Below are 16,484 nucleotides of genomic sequence, written 5' to 3'. Positions count from 1 at the left end.
TCGTCCTGTGCCTCCCCCAGGAGGAAAGGCAGAGTCCGTGGAGGAGCCCCCAGCACCTCGGAGAGCTGGCACGGGAGCCAAGGGCTGTGCCACGGGCTGCCAGAGGATGGAAACCAGGCCTTGGTTATGGGCAATCGCTGCGGCTTTTCTTAGTCCAGCGTTGCCAAAACACCCCAGTGGGATTTACAGCCAGCTGTGATTCCCAGTAACACATTTCCACGAGGGCAGGGGCACAGTCCATGGGGTGATCCATGCTGAGCTCCCCGGGGCTCGCTGGCAGCTGGTGGGAGGCACGAAGTGGCCACGACATCATGTCTTGGAAAATAATTTCCAGGCCATTAACTAGGTCAGGCCAACTTCTGCTGCCGGATTCTGCTGGGAATCTGGAATAAATGGCTGATTAATTTCCTCTGGATGTGCACACTGTCACTGAGAACAGAACTTGGAGCTGCATGCTGAGATGGAAAGTGATTGGAAATACAGGAACACTTGGGGTGCAGGCTTGAAAAGCAGCTCATCCTGGACTTGAAATCTGAGTCCTGTTTTCAAAGAACCCCCTAGAAATGGGGCCATCAGACCTGACCTCCAGCACAGGACAAGCTGTCTGAGAGCACTGCCTGTGATATTTAAATTTATTGCTGCCTAGGAAGCCTGGACCCCAGAATGCCATTTCCAGAGGCTGGCATGAAGCTATGGGAGGGCCTAATGAGTAAAGCAATAACTTGGATCAAAGCTGTTTATCTGATTTTCTTTTAATGGCTTGAGTATGGCTAGGAGGAAAGTATGCAGTATTTAAATATATATTCAAGAGTTAAATCTGCATAGATAAAATTTGCAAAAGTACCAAAACTAGTTACACACTGAATTCCTGCCTTTCTAAATAACGCAAGCTCTGAATATAATTCTTATTAAAAATCAATTGAAGTAGCTCCTAAGAGCCTAAAGTACCTATGAGAACAGGATTATATTCCTGAATCACTTGACATTTTCAAAATACGACGTGACAGATGTAAATTTGGTGCAAAGTAAAGGGCCCATCTCATAATCTGAGTTAAACAGGCTTGGGTCAAGAAGTTCTGTGGAACGTGTGCAGCTACACAGGGGAGCAAAAGCTTCCATCTGCAGCAAAACTGTGATGTAATTGCTCATATTGCTCAATCTTAACCCAGCAGAAATGCCTGATGAATGGGTGGAAGCTATTTGTGTCCCTTCTCTCCCTTTTCACAAATCTGTTTGACCAGATAAAAACTCAATATCAAGCACACATTTCCCATGTCTGTATGTCCCATGGCAGTGGCTCTCCCCTGTCTGTGGTGGGCAGCTGGAGCTCCCATGTGCTGGTGTGAGACAGCAATGATAGCCACAGGTCAGAGTCCCTGTGTTGGAGTGAATGACATCAGACCTGTTCAGGTTCTGCTGGGAATCCTTTTGCTGGGAGTTCTTGCCACAAACAGGATTTGTCTGAAGAAAGGATCCCTATTTGCGTGTGATGCTGTGTTAAAGTACCTATTTCGAGAGTATTCTGAGATCAAGGCACTGTGTGTCTCCCGAATGCAAATTATTTTTCCTCTCTTGAAAATAACCAGATAATTTTTTTCTTAGTTCTGCCCATAACTGTATAAATAGAATGTTTGTCAAACAGCTGAACAAAACCGCTTAAAATGTGAGGGGTTTGAATGATAAATTTGGAATGTTTATGTAGCACAGTAGACATTGCTACTGAGGTCAATGGTTTTCCTGAGGAATGCTGGAGAGCAAAGATTAAACACAGTGTGTATTTTCCCAGGGGATTCAGCCTGGGGCCGTGCCCAGACGGTCACTTCACTCCTGCTTCACTCAGCCTTCATCACAGCCACCTTCAGGGGAATGAGGGCTGAGTCAGGCCCTTATCACCTCTCATTCATTTCATGGTCTGGATTCTTTACATGTCCAACACTGCAAAGTAAGTGCCAAAGCCCAGACATTTCCACCTATTCCACAGTGCATTGACATCACAAAAACTTCAGTGGTCCAGGCCTAGACCAGCCCTGAGACTTTGTTCAAAATCTTTGACAGGATTGTAATACAGAGTGGGGATCTGATTTTTTTTCTTTATCAGTGTCATGAAAGACAAATGCCACTGTCTGCTGCAAGTGTTTCTGGATACAGCCCACCAGCAGCATTCAGAAGGGTCAGTTAAATCCATTGTCCCTATGTTCTGAAATAAGCAAGAAGAAAAATAATTGTGATTACATCAATGTGATGGCAGACAAACGCAGCCCAGTTTGCAAAATCAGTCTTAAATTTAACTTATGCTGAAGATTTTTGGTGTAATTGCGTTAGGGTTGTCTTTTCACCCATGAAGTGTTTGCAGAATGTATTTCTTTCAGCTAAAATCCTGATCCTGGTGCAATTGTAGCAGCAAAACAGTTCTGGTGGAATTTATAATAAATTCAGGGAAGCAGAATGCAAACCTAGCAGTTTTGACTGACTTTTTTTTGAAACGGCCAATGATTAGCTGGAACCACAGCTCATTCCTAAGGTCCAGAGAAGGTCTCTGAAGGCCCTAAATGTTCATGTACTGATTCACTGCTGATTCTGGTTCTGTACTGTGAAAGCTGAGTTTCAGTAGAGATGGTGCAGAGCCACTACAGACCAATGGCACGTTTGTTTGGCTGTCATGAAGTGAATTTTATAAAACCATGCTATAAAAGACATAAATTCCAGGTGGCAACTCTGCAACAAACTCGTGCTCTGCTGTGCACAAAACCACCAGGGGAGTGTCCTGATAGGCACAAATCTAAGCCCCAGATTTTAGCATGAAGGCCCCAGTCTCTCCAATAAACTGTTGGGCTTACCAGATACTGAATTAAGTATTATGTTGTGATAATACAAAATGAAATCAACTCTGTTTGGTTCCCACAACTAGAAGTTAAAATGGCTCTCTTGTCTTTCCAAGTAAAGTGAGTGTAATATTTATGAATAAAATTATGTATAAAAATAACAAGGGTCTGAAAGTGTAAGGAGAAGGATTGCACCTGGCAGTGGAAGGCAAACTGTCATGGTCACATAATGTATCCTCAACCACAAACGTGACCCTCAGACACTGCAGTTATTAACAATGGATGTCTGTCAGTAATTGTGTTTATTTGCTATAGTGACAATAACTTGCTTGATTTCAGCCTGGCTTTTGTTGTGTCAGGCCAGTGAAGAGCCGGTGGTGCCCCACAGGTGAGGTCTGGAGCCCTGTGCAGGCTGCCAGGGCCCACGAACAGCTGAGGGAAGCAGAAGCTGGTGCAGTTCTTGCAGAAACACAACCAGGAGAAAGTGTCTCCCACCCACTGCCCATTCCCAGTTGGAACATTACAAACTTTGGGGAAACATGAATACTTTCCTCTAGCAAGGGTTCACCAAGTGGACCTCTTGGAGATGCTAACACAAAAACACGGCTACTAATTTAAAGCACTAAACATGAGCAGAAACATTTTGCAAGAAGTCGTTGAGTCATATTTTCCTCATAAAATTGTTGAAACCATTGTGCCCAGAAACAATTAAAGATGTGAGTAGGGCTGGAAAAGTTTAGCCATAAACACAAACAGACACCATTATTTTGTTTGTAGAAGGTGAAGGTCATTTGGCTTGAGGAGCATCCTCAGCCTCAGAGGGAGGGAGCGCAAGATGCAGTTTGTGTGTCCTCACTGCTCAGAGGAGCCCCAGCGTGCCTGGATGCTTGGTCACACCAAAGCTGACACACCAACAGTCTGTTATGGCAAATGGACCACTGAAACAGGGCCAAACAAACCTACTCCTTTGATCTGGAAAAAAAATTCTTTTTTGATTCAAAGGTACATTTCTGAGACCTGAAGTCTCAACCATAGGAATGGCACGTATTAAAACATTACAGCCAGTGAGTCCCTGGCAGCTGGGAGGTGTGCCCAAGACTCACAAGCTTTAGAAGACTTTGTCAGGACTCCACGGTTTTTGCAGTAGTTTGGGGTTCCAGTTGCCCCTGGCAATAGACGCCTTTATTTTGGCCTGCTGTTCTTGTGCTCTGCATATGCAGCCCCTGGCTAACTGCTGTTCCGTGCTCTGGGGGAAGAGTAAAGGAGAGGAAGTTCCTCTGCTCCCCAGGGCATAATCCCTGTTTTTATGAGATTTGGATACACTGGCACAGCAGAGGTGACAGGTTGGAAGGCAGATTTGAACTGCGCTTTGTCGGGGTCCTTATCTGGTTTATTTCTACCCTAAAGGGAGGGTAGAATTTGAGATGGATCCAGATGCTTTTTCTCAGGGGCACTTGTAATGTAGCTCAGCACTTTTATACAGACACTCCATCTAGAAAACCCTCTGTTTAAACAACTGCATTATAAGTCTTACAAATAAAATGTTTTCTTGACATCCAACTTATGGTCTTCTGCTCAGAAATGTGAAATGAGCCATAAGATTTCTTGGTCACTACAAAAAATACATGTGCAATGTGTACCAAGAGGTATTGACTTTGTTGGCATTATTTTGAAGCAAGAAAGATAACCCCTTTATTTGTGCTTTATTTAAATTCTCTTCATTCTTAGGGAATTGGAAAGAGGTACTTGTGAGTTGCTTTTGAGAGGAGCAGTACATTGGAGCAGAACATGACAGACTCAGTGGCCTTGGGGATGGAGCTTTGGGCAGCTACAGAAAGCAGATGACCCTGGAGGAGCTGAAATGCTTTTGGCCATGCCCATGTGAGGGCCAAGGCTTCTCTGGCTCCTACTGAATTGCAACAGTGCATCTCCTGGAAATCCAGAATTATACTGGATTTATAAACACACGTGGTCAGGTCTAGGAAATTTGGGCAATGTAGTTCTTTTGCTAATTTAGTTTTGGGGGTCTGTACATTTCCCACATACTCCTTCACGTCAGTCCCACAGGTTTTACTTAAGGAGTCTTCTCATCGTTTTCTACTTCCTGTTCCCTGCCAAGGGTCTGCTTGGTTTTGTTTGTTCCATATCTGTGTGCTCCAAAGGCTTTCAGTCTCATGTTAGGCAGGCTCTAGAGCAGCTGCTCTTGCACTTTCTTCCTCCCTTATACCCATGAACTGAGTTTCCCAGGTTAAAGAGCTGAAAAATAGATCCTGGGAATCTGGCTTAGCCTTGATGAGGGATGTGGTCAATAACCACAAGGCTATTCCTTTTATTTCCTCCTTTAACAGCTTGTTATGCAATTACATTTTTCAGTAAGTTACATGCTCTTTTCAGGCTAATGATCCTTTTGATGGGGTGACAGTTCACAGACTTACAAACATCTGAAAACTAGAGGGAAGAATGGAAAATATTTTGAAACTTCAGCTGTGATATGATGCAAGTCCAAGGACTGATTAAGGGTGTTAAGGAGGATCTTTTCAAAGCAAGAGAATAAAAGCACTGTATGGTTTGATTAAGAGGTGGTGGAGAGGCACCTGAGTTTTCCGTGTAACAGATTTCTGTGGATACTCCTGAGGCTGTGGAGTCGCTGAACTTCGCTCCTCTGAGCAGTGAAATACCTGGCCATGCTCAGCACCTCTTTGCACACTGGAGAGCTTCCAAAGCAGGTGTCTCTCAGCTGGGATTTATCATTGTCACATCTTGCTCTACAGTGTTCTGCCTGTTTTCCCCGGGTGTATTCCTCAGCTTGGCACAGCCCATAGAACAGGCAAGGAGATGGGAGTTTAAACCTCAGCCCGGGGAATTGACTGAGTGGCTTCTCCTGAACAGGCAGGATCTCTGCTCCTGGAAATGCAGGACAGCTTTTGTTCCTGCTCTGTAGGTGATGGTACCTAAAGCGTGGTCACTGGCAGTAATTCCCTGTATTTGTAGACTAGCCCAGAATTAGCAAAATGCTCTCCAATCCCCTTCCTCTTGGGAAGTGTATTAAACCATTCAGTTCTCTACAGGCAGCCTTCACAGGCAGGGAGGAGGTTGCTCTCCAAGTTAGTGGCAGAGCCAGGGAAAGAGTCTTACATTGACATTCTGGGCTTGTAGTCTGACTAATGGTAGCCATGCTAAAGGGATAATGTCAGGAACAAGGGCTGAGTGCAGAGTTCCTTTCCAGCATCCCCTCTGATGGATTAAGAGTGCTCTTCAGAGCACATTCTGTAATGTGGGACAAAGTTCTGCATGGAGCATTCAGAGCTCCTTGTTGGAGCTTGTACTTCTCTCTCCAGACGCATCCTCCAGCTTTTTGTTATACCCAGATTTACTCACTTGTGGTGTTTACATTACACCAGCTTGAGGGGGAAAGGAAGGGAATTTTTCTGTATATGAACTGTCTGGGTGATTTTCTACAGCTGCTTTGAAGGATATGTCTGTTACTTATATTGGGACTTGGATTCTATAGACATATGGCAGAGAACACAATTCTCCAAAAAGCAAGAGAGTTTGATTGATGGAAAACAAGAGAGCAATCCAAGAGAAACCCTGCCAGAGGAGGAGCATGAACCTGAAATTTACTGTTGAAACCAGACTTCTGCCTTGGTCTTAAGCACCACACAGCCAATTCTACCATTGACTGCTGTGTGGCTCTGCACAGATGCAAGGAGCTGCTTTTTCGACCTGACTAAGTCTGGAGCTTAAGTATTGTTCTGGCATCCACACCTATTTGGAAATACACAGGTTGGCCTGGACTCCTGAAGCACTGGGACAATTACAGGGTTTTTAAAAAGTCAGAAATGGTAGAGAAGCTCTGAATTGAGGCTATTCTGGCTTTTGCATAGTGAGTTTGTAAAATCAATCAGAAATTGAAGAGAGCATGAGAGATTTCATTTTAGACTATTCAACCCCTTATTAATTGTACTGTGGATGGCAACACAGGAAACGTGAATTGCAGACAAGTCTTTTTTTTCAATTTATTCTGCTGTGTGTTGTTTTGACTTTCCACTTCCATGCAGCTCACCACTTGCAGCAGCACAAGAACTGCCAAGAATGTTTGGCCTCATCTGTTTTTGTGTTTTGTGTTTTGTTCCAGACTCACTGACTGGGAGCCATGTCGGTCAAGCTCACGTTTGTGTCCCCTGGGGATGGGGGTGGGATCAGCAGGAGCTGCTCCTTCACTGGGTTCAGCACTGTGCAAAGCAGGAAACTGGCGTAAGTAACACCAAAACCAAAGCCCCTGGTCCCTGGGCAGCAGGCTGGCAGTGCATCGACCTGAGGCAGCTTTGTGGAGATGCTGTTCCTTCACTCCCACCTAAAACTACCGAGGGCTGCTCCTGCACTGATCAGCAGCTGTGCTGCCCTGCAGACTGCCCCACTGCTGGGCACTGCAGGGACAGCTGCGCCACACACGGGATGCAGCTTTTCCACTAAAAATGCTCCTGTGCTTTTTGTGAATTTAGCAATTCCTGTAAATCCCTGTAAATCTTGAGTGCTTTTAGAAGATATGACCTATAAATGGAAAATTAATATGGCCTCTGACTGCCAGTGCATGCTAGAGAAATATCAGAGTGAATCATTTAGTAGCACCACGTAGAAGTTTTGGGAAGTGTGCCTCCAGGAGTAGTGTACTCAAAAAAATCCACTTCTGTATCAGCAAAATACCTCACTCATGTAACTAAATACCTTCTCAAAGAACCAGATGACTGAATTAAACTTTTGGTTAAACACAGCCTGGTAAAGTATGAGCAAAAAATGAAATCCCAGTATGATTGTGATGCAACTGAGAACTCTTCAATTTGAATAAATTAATTAGTTGGTGAAAGTGAAAATTAATATTACCCCTAGCAAAGATCAGATCTCTAAAATCCCACCAGCTGCTAAGGTCTGGAGAAAAACTCTGTCAGATGACGTAAACAGGCTTGAGCTCCAGTCCAGAGTGGGAGTTCTAGCAGGGAAAGGATCCACCAGGAGCTGTGGGGAGCAGCTGTTTCTCCGCCAGGCATCGTCCAGCAGGGTCCCAGTGCTCCAGACAGAAAGTTCATGTGTCCCTTAGGGTTATCCTCTTACTTCTAACTGCAAAGCTTTCCTGACCAAGTGCCTCCTTTATGCACTTTTACGATGTTGTTTTTCATTATGTAAGTGTTTAGACAGACAGTTTTGTGCAGGAACCACTGCAGTAAGGAAGATTTCTGTACTAGACATTCAGTCACAGCCCAGTGAACATGAGAGCCTGCCCTGGCATGGACAAGAAATTTTTTAATCACCCTTTCCTAACTTATCTCTCCCTCAGGCACTGTTGCAAAACTCAGCAGGAGCTTGCAGGGGCCCTGTGCAAGGTCTGTCCAAAGGATGACACACAAATCAGGCCCATATGGACACTCTTGAGCAGATGCTAAATATACTTTTGCTTTTCTTTAGCAACCTCCCCTCGGGTCTCTCAGTCAGACACACGATTTTGTGTTTGCCCACCATGGTCTCCACAGGAAGTCAATGTTATTACTTTATCTATATAGTGGGAAATCTGATACTTAAATTACGAGGTTCACAAGGGAAAGCAGCAACAGAACATTCAGCTTTTAGCTACTGGCCCTACAGGCCATGTCAGCTACTTAACTTTCGTATGAAATGTATGAAAATGGGATTCTTCACATCAGTGCTCATATGGGCTGCAGCAGCCAGTGGGAGATGCTGAGGAAAAGGGGGAGTGGGAAATCCCAGCCTGTCTGTGTGCAGTACTGAGATGCTGCACTTCCACATGAAGGGAACTCATTTCCAGAATCTAGGATCTGCACTCCAAAAAATCTGAAGGTAGATTCCAAAATGAAACAAAACCCAGGAGTAATTTGGGCTTTTTAATTTCAAAACAGCATTATCTTGTATCTTCTATTTGGTATCCTGCTAATTAGAGTACTCCAATGGAATTAGATGCTATTTCTTCTTAGCATGAAAGAATTTTAAGTAATGAGCCTTCTAGGAGACTCTTTCAACTGCTCATTGTCCAGACTGTCCCTTCCAGTGTTATTCCTGTTGAAACTCTCTCACTTTGCCTGGAATACTCAAAGATACATTATCATAATAAAGAAAAGTAATATTAATGTAAGGTTCTAATTTAACACTTATGTTCCTTGTTATAGGTAACCTGAGCTCCAAATGGTTTGGTTAATTAATACTTTACATAAAGGCATCATAAAAAACCAAGATAATCAGTGGTGTGAAGAAATTAAGTACCCAGTAATGTTTGGCAACACCTCGTTTATCAGACTTTTTGCAGAACAGATGTTAAAAACTGGAGTTAAGTGGAAATTTAGGACAAGGATAATTAAAGTAGTTACTCAAGGGCTTCTCTAATAGGACTGGGGACAGCTCTCAGGTGTGTTGGGTCTGGGCTTTAATCGCCCAGCACAATAATCTCCTTAGGCCTCCAGTTACATGCCTGGAACTGAAACCAGCCAGTTGTTAACTATTGAGCCTGATGAAGTTCATAATTTCTCCAGGTGAGTTGAATTTAGGATGGAAATTGTAGAAAAGGTAGAAAGCTGTTCAGAGAGCAGCTGCCTGGTTTGGCTTGCTTTGGTAGATGGGAAACTTCTTTAGGTAATGTTATTTTAGAGGCTTTACTTAGAGGGATTATTAACAAACCTGTATAAAAATAGCCAAGACTTAGGGGCGCACATAGATAGAGGTAAGCCAGGCAGGAATTATTTGCAGAGAGTTCATTTTCTGCTTTACAGTTGGCTATAACTGATGGTTTAGAGTGTTCCAACTCCTTAGGCTGGCACAAAAAAATTCTGTGTGGGGCACTTCTTGTAGAAACAATACTTAATTTTGATTTTGCAGTTGCTTTTAAGAGCAATTAGCTGAGGGGTTAGAGGCTGAAAAAACCCTTGGTAATTATATCTTGTATGCAATCTGGGCCTGGCAGTTGGCTTTTCAAACCTGGGGAGTGCTCTGAGCCATGGTTTACATGGATGCTGAGTGTAAGTGAAGAAATAGCAATTTCTGAAGGCTCTTTGGGTGAGCTTTGCCACTTAGACCTTGAGCAGGCAGAAGTTCCTTGCCAGCTTTGCCTGGATTGCAGGTGGCAGTGAGAGTGGGACTGCCCTGGCCCTGCAGCAGAGCTCCCTTCTGCGGGTGACCCTGGCTGTGCCCAGGCTCTGGCAGCTGCCCTGCCTGCTGGGCACACAGAGCCAGCACTGTGGGGTTTCTGCTGTCTGCCAGAGTGTGCTCAGGTGTCCAAGAACTTGGTGATTTTGAGTAAATGCACATGGGAATGGATAGAGCTTGTACCCTGGAAGTTCTGTGGCTCAGGCATCTCTTGTCTCCCAAGTGATGGGGTTTGCATCTTTCCTGTATTTCTTTTCTCTTTCTACAGCAAGTCCCTCAGCAGAAGTTCAGTGAGATCAAGGATGTCACTGAAACCCCCCAAGGCCTATAATTCCCTGCAGAAGGGGGCACTCATCTGGGATCCAAAGCCACTGCAGGTGAAGAAAATTTTTGAAGCTTTGAAGAAAGGACTTAAGTAAGGACTTTTCCAATATTGTAATTTGCCTTACCTAGTCATGCTGCTTAAGTCTGTGTGTCACTGTGCTCTGTCTCCATCTGGCATCTCCAAACGCATGTGGTGACTTCCCCAGGCCTGGGACCTTGTAAAACAAGTTTCATTCGCTCTCAGACAGTCTGCTTGCAAGCAAAGTGCTCTGATGTTTTTGTTTGTTCCTAGTTAATTACACTGTAAAAAGTGACAGCGAACTCTGCCCATCTCCTGGGGAGCAGCTGAACTTCCATGAGGAAGGGAGGCTTTCAGGGCAGGGTGGCAGCATAGGGATGGGACAGCCAGACCTGGGGAGTGATTGGCAAAAAGCTTCTGGAGAGGGAACTGTGTGGAGTTTGCTTTGACTCAAAAAGCTGACTTAAAATCGAGTCTGAAGATGAGGGTGTGCCCTGCAAAGGCAGAGTGGGGAGGCTGGTTCATCAACCACTTCTGTTTTCCTTCTGCTGATTAGTGAACACTGACAGAATGAGCTGCTCTAGGAGGGTTGTTCAGTGGGGGTTTTTTCTTTATTTTTTTTCTCCCTCTTAGTAGAATTAAACTCTGGATTTCGAAAGTGCTCTGTGATCTTCAGGTGTCTTGTAACACAAAGGCCTAAGCAGATTCACCTGAAAATGTCAGCTTTTTGATTTCCCAGAATGTTCTATTATTACAGGAACTTCATTTACACCCTGCAGCTGCTATCAGAAGATAAAATACCTTCCCTTGGATGTGTAAACCCCACAGCTCTTTCTGCTGGCACCCTTCTAACAGTTCCAGCAGTGTGTTACTGCTGTCCTCCACATTTTGCTCCTGTATGCATTTTGCTCCTAGTTTGTTTTCCTAAGCAAAGAACATAAAATGCACTGTAGTAACACTTTATAAAGTCAGATGTGTCACGTTTTCAGTCCTATAAAAGACTATGAAGTCTTAGCCCTAAAAATATCCACCAATGTCTTATTAGAGGATTTAGATTTAAAAGAAACAAGGAAACCAAATGTTTTTGCAGAGTTGAGAATTTATCTGAGCTTAGGGAGGAGAAACTATAAAGTGGATCAAAATTTGTTCCCAGTTCTGCAGTGAGTGCCACATGATCAGCCTCCTGCCAAAAGTGAGTGGCTGACTAATTGACTGAAGTAACCTACAGGAAACAGCTGTATCAAATAGCAATGCAAAGGCCAAATTTTAAGTAAATGCAGACTTAAGTCCACTCGGTGCTGGAGTGACTCGAATTTTTAGTACAGAACATATTTTATGTGCCTGTTTCTTTATAGTTGTAGAAAATAACTCTTTATTCTGTTAACCATCTGGGTGCCATTCCATCAAGCTGGTCATTCTAACATACCTAAATCTAAAAGTGATGAAGCCTTTCTAAAAGGTAAATGAATGTTCTTCTGCCTTCAGCCTTGGCTGCTTCTGCACTGAGCTCTTACTGGGCAGGTGTTAAGAGCAGACAGCTGAATGCTGGAGACGTGGGATGTCTTGGGGGACCTGGTTTTGGAACAGTAAGAAAATGAAATGCATCAAAGCAAATGTGAAGAAGTGTAGCTGTCTAAAATGAAGTTATTTTGACTGCTCGGAGACTGTCTAATAATGTAGCATTTACCAGGTGATTCTGGTTCCCTTTTAAACATTAGAGGAAAAAGTTACCTAAGTCTGCTCTGTATTAAAAGGAAAGTTGGATGAAGATGGTCTCAGCTGAAAAAGTTTAAGGCCCTGTGGAAACTTGTAAAGCATGCAAGCAACAACCCATGCATGCAAGCAACTCTAGAGAAGCCAGCTGGCACCAAGTGCTTCACACCTTGCAAAAAGAGTTCTCATTCTGGGAAAAGTAATAGTTGCATTAAGAAATTGCCTTAATAGGGTCTTCAGCTCAGTTTGCTAAAACACTGAGTGGCATCGGCCCCACCTTACCTGGGCAGTGCTCCTGTGAGCTTGGGTTTGTAGTGCAAGTGTTTCATGTTGCAAGTCTTTGGCTCTCTAAGATGGAGTTGGTTGGTGAGTCCTTCCTCCTCAGTAACTGTAAGCAGAGGCTTCCTCAACAACTGAGCCATTCTGCTGCCTTACAGGAAGGGGTCACGCAGGAATAGTTAGAGGAATCTGAGAGGGAGATCTGTGATTTGTGTGTGTGTTAGAACTTGATATTGTCCTCCTACATCCCTTGTAACATTCTGCTGAAACGCCTCCCCAGAGAATCTCTAATGACCACACTGGGACAATCTAACAGTGGGCTTGCTTTCTCTGCAGTGAATACCTGGAAGCACATCAGGCTGAGCTGGATTATCTCTCTGGTCGACACAAAGATACGAAAAGGAACTCTAGATTGGTAAGGTGTTTTTAATGTTTAAGTACTTAAATACAGTCACAAAAGTAGGTGCTTTCTCCCTCCTGGGACTCCCAGGGGTTGTCCAGTTAAAACACTGAGGTGGGATCCAGCAAAGCATCACAATCAGAATTTTCCCAAGCAAGGTAGCCCTCGTTGTGAGAGCTTGGGATTTCTCATTGCCAATATCCAGCAGTGTTCCTCAGATCATGTTTCTTTACTGGGCTGTACCTCCTTGTGTCTGCTCAGTGATCAGTGTTTGCAATATTAATTTAGTGTAAATGAGGATGTCCTAGTGAGCCTTGCAGTATGTATGAAGGTATCATCACTGTGTACAAATACAGGTGCTCTCCTCCTCAGCCTGTGCTGTTTCTCTTTCAGGCTTTCTACTATGACCTGGATAAGGTAAGGCTGTTGGGGATGAGATGGAATGTTGCCAAAAGAGGAAAATGGGTGATTTGCTGTCTGCTGTGTTACCTAATGGCGCATTTAGGAAATAATTTCTCACATCCCTTTTTTTCTCTCTGCCCTCTTCAAAAGCAAATCCGCTCTGTGGAGAGATACATCAGAAAGTTGGAGTTTCACATTAGCAAGGTAAGGGGTTTATACCTTGTACCTGTAAGGCTCACACTGCTTTGTAAGTGATCTATCCACATGGAAAACACTCTGATTATAATTCATCTGAAGGGGAGAATGCTGGGGGCTTGCTGAAAGCTGTAGCCACTCTTTTTACAGGAGGAGGGGATTTTTATTTATTTAATTTCCTGAATGGTTCTATTCAGGCTGAATGTTGGGCACGACCCAACCTGAGTTTTCCTGTGAAACCAGTTTGCATTCTCTGCCAGTTTATTCAGAAAATGCTGCTCTGAAGCCTGATGTGTTCTCCCCCCTTCCCACGAGGGGCCACAGGGGCATTTCTGTGTCTGCTGTCTGCCAGTGCTTCCAGAGGGCTGGAACCTCTCCTCTGGCACAGCTAACACAGCAGGGGGTTGAGCCTGCGTTGAGGGAATTGGTTTCCTGCTCTGCAATTTTTGTGAGCAAAGTGTTACTCTACTACTTGTCTTCTACTCTGGTAAAAGCAGAGCTGATGGTATTCCTGAAAAAAAAGCATGGGATATTGAGGAGCAAACTGTTGCACTCTGTAAAATGCAGGAGTTGCAGCATCCTGCAGTGCCCTGACAGGGGGTTTGGTTTGGTTGTTGCTTTTTGTTTTGGCCAGGAAACACTGCTGATGTTCCTTTCCAAAACGCCTTAACTATGCCAGGGTAATTCCAGCTCCTTCTTTCCCATGTTTCAAAGGTGGAAGAGCTCTATGAAGCTTACTGCATCCAGTGCAGACTGCGGGATGGGGCCACCAACATGAAACAGGCCTTCTCCCTGTCCCCTTCCACCAAAGCCTCCAGGGAGAGCCTGGTGGAGCTCTACAAGAACGTCCAGGAGTGCACAGAGGTAGGAAATCCTTCACACTTGTAAGCAGGACCTGACTGCTCCTTCACAAAGAGTGCACTGGGAGTTGCTGCTGGCTTTTTTTTTTTTTTAATGGTGTGGGTTAAAAGCATGTGTGAATAAAATGCAGGTACATTGTATGAAAAATCCTTAATACTGGGGTCTCTTATGTCTTCCACTGGAAGTGTGGGATGAGAATTGAAGGAATGAGCTATGCTATTTTTACAAAACCACTGATGGAAGGTAACTGACAGTGAGGAGCTCAAGGAGTTCCAGTCTTCTGTAGAAGATTTTATGTCTTACAGAATCCATTAACATTACTTTTATCTGCCTTTACTGGTGAAAATGTTTGTATGCCCTTTAAAAAAAAAAATAAAAGGAATGCAGTCCTTTAAAAGAAATGGCATGTGTGGGGAAGCAGCTCCTCTGCACTGCTGGGCAGTGCTGGTGACTGTGCAGTCTTTCTTTCAGGACATGTGCTTTATAGAGGGGGCACTGGAGGTCCACTTGGGAGAGTTTCATGTGAAGATGAAAGGTAGGTTCCTTTTTCCTTTCCTTCAAGACTCATCTGTTGATTTGGGGTTTCTGGGTAGCAATCTGATCCACTGAGAGTCCAGTTATTCAGTGAGATCTTGGACAGAATTTTGGTAAAGTTATTTTGCTCCAGTGCTGTAAAACAGACCTGCCATGGTGTTTTATACTTGAATACAAGGCTGACAAGCTTTCTTTCTTCAGCTCAATAAAATGCTCTCCTTTTAAGAGTGTACTGGGCTGGTGGGGTAGCTTTTGCTCAGAGCTGAGGACAAGAGGAAGCGCTACCCAGAGAGTCACTTGATTCATTGCAGGCTGAGGTGTTGGGGGGCTTTGTAAAGCTGACAAACACTGGGAGTTTTCCTTCTCTTTTCAGGGCTGGTGGGCTTTGCACGTCTCTGCCCCGGGGACCAGTACGAGGTGCAGTATATAACACGTATATTTTGTCCTTTCTTTTCCTGGAGTGAGAGTGCATGAGCAGCACAGGAGGGCAGGGGTGGAACATGGAAAGCAGGAGCCAGACTGTGATAAATCCACACTCTGCTGTGAGGAGAACAGAACATTGGCACACTCACTGTGCCCCTGGAGGCTGGGGAGGGACAGAGGGGATTAGATGTGATTTGGGTGTTACAGGAGCGTTTAAATGATGCCAGTGATTGCCTATCAAACCCAGCTGCCAGGGCTTTGCCTTCAGAGTTGCCCCGGAATCAAATAGCAGTGGCTGCCTGTTTCTTGGAAGCTTGCCCTTGGTGTGATGTCAAGGCACTCAGTGTCTCCCTGGGTGCTCTCCTGCTCCTGACCTTTCCCAGTGAATTCCAGGGTCCTGGTACTTCAGCACCACCCCACTTGCAGTGCAGTGTGGTTTGAGCTCCTTCTCCAGTGGGTGGGATGTGGCACTGGGTGCTGACTTCAGGGGTTGAAGCCTGCACCCCCAATTCCTGTCTCCAGTTTTCTGGCTGTATCCAAGCTCCCAGTGTACAGTGATCAAGGGAGCAGCTTTGCTTCCATAGAACTGGAACAGTGTGGGACCTGTGGACTGAAGGGGATAGTCTGGGACATGCTGGCCCAACAGGCTCTTTTCTTTGTGGTTTCCAGGTGTTTGTGCGACTGGGGCGCCAAAAATGGAGGCTGAAAGGCAAAATTGAGACTGATGACAGCCAAACATGGGATGAGGAAGAAAAGGTTTTTATACCCAATCTGCACGAGAAGTTTGAAATCAAGGTGTGGTGTATAATGGTTGGATTGGAATCAGTGGGTTAACAGGTCTTCTGCTACTTCCCCCTTAGACCACCAAGGGTTTCTCAAAATTCTTGGTTTTTCTTTCTCTAGCTATGTAAAAAATGGCAGTTAATCCATGTTCTGCCTAGTGAAGGGACATGACTTCTGATTTTCCTTTGCTCCTGGCACTGGTGACTGTATTAGTGCACCTGCTTTCCCATGTTCTGGGATCTGTGGTTGTGTTTCAGGTTTTTTGTTTGGTTGGTTTTCTGAAAAGGTCCTAGATCAATATCTGGGAATTTCTAGGATGCAGCTGGATGTGGAGACAGATGTGGATATAGATATTATTCCCATCCCTCATGTGGATGTTAAGTACCTGTAGTACTGCTCTCTATTGGAGGAGAGAAATTCCTGTACAGAAAACCCATGCTTGGTTCTGGCACTGCCCTGGCAGGTGGGGTTAATCCTTGAGCAGCACTTGTGGGCTGCTCTGCAGCATGACTCCTGTCAGCCTGAAAAGAGCTGAGACTGAAGGCTGTGCTGGATCCTGTCCTACTGGGAAACTGTGCCA

General features: G+C 44.7%; 1 protein-coding gene across 7 annotated transcripts in view; it reads left to right on the top strand.

The window, feature by feature from the left end:
- Positions 1 to 16,484, top strand: part of RIPOR3 (RIPOR family member 3) — a 42,010-nt gene that overhangs the window by 10,942 nt on the left and 14,584 nt on the right. For 4 of the 7 annotated variants that reach the window (XM_042044787.1, XM_042044774.1, XM_042044781.1 and 1 more), the window contains 9 exons: positions 6,961 to 7,079; positions 10,240 to 10,386; positions 12,643 to 12,721; positions 13,100 to 13,123; positions 13,259 to 13,312; positions 14,018 to 14,167; positions 14,636 to 14,699; positions 15,072 to 15,115; positions 15,791 to 15,916. In XM_042044787.1, coding sequence (XP_041900721.1) covers positions 6,979 to 7,079; positions 10,240 to 10,386; positions 12,643 to 12,721; positions 13,100 to 13,123; positions 13,259 to 13,312; positions 14,018 to 14,167; positions 14,636 to 14,699; positions 15,072 to 15,115; positions 15,791 to 15,916 — 789 coding nt within the window. In that variant the 5' untranslated portion in view covers positions 6,961 to 6,978. Of the gene's footprint in view, positions 1 to 1,918; positions 1,943 to 6,960; positions 7,080 to 8,905; positions 9,362 to 10,239; positions 10,387 to 12,642; positions 12,722 to 13,062; positions 13,124 to 13,258; positions 13,313 to 14,017; positions 14,168 to 14,635; positions 14,700 to 15,071; positions 15,116 to 15,790; positions 15,917 to 16,484 lie in introns of those variants that run through there. The other 3 variants (XM_042044802.1, XM_042044810.1, XM_042044819.1) reach the window with 3 other exon arrangements.

This window comes from Corvus kubaryi, unplaced genomic scaffold, assembly GCF_017639235.1.
Source record: "Corvus kubaryi isolate FWS band 111438036 unplaced genomic scaffold, C.kubaryi_AGA036_p1.0 134, whole genome shotgun sequence".
Classification (NCBI taxonomy): Eukaryota; Metazoa; Chordata; class Aves; order Passeriformes; family Corvidae; genus Corvus; species Corvus kubaryi.
This window is presented reverse-complemented; position numbering and strand designations above follow the sequence as displayed.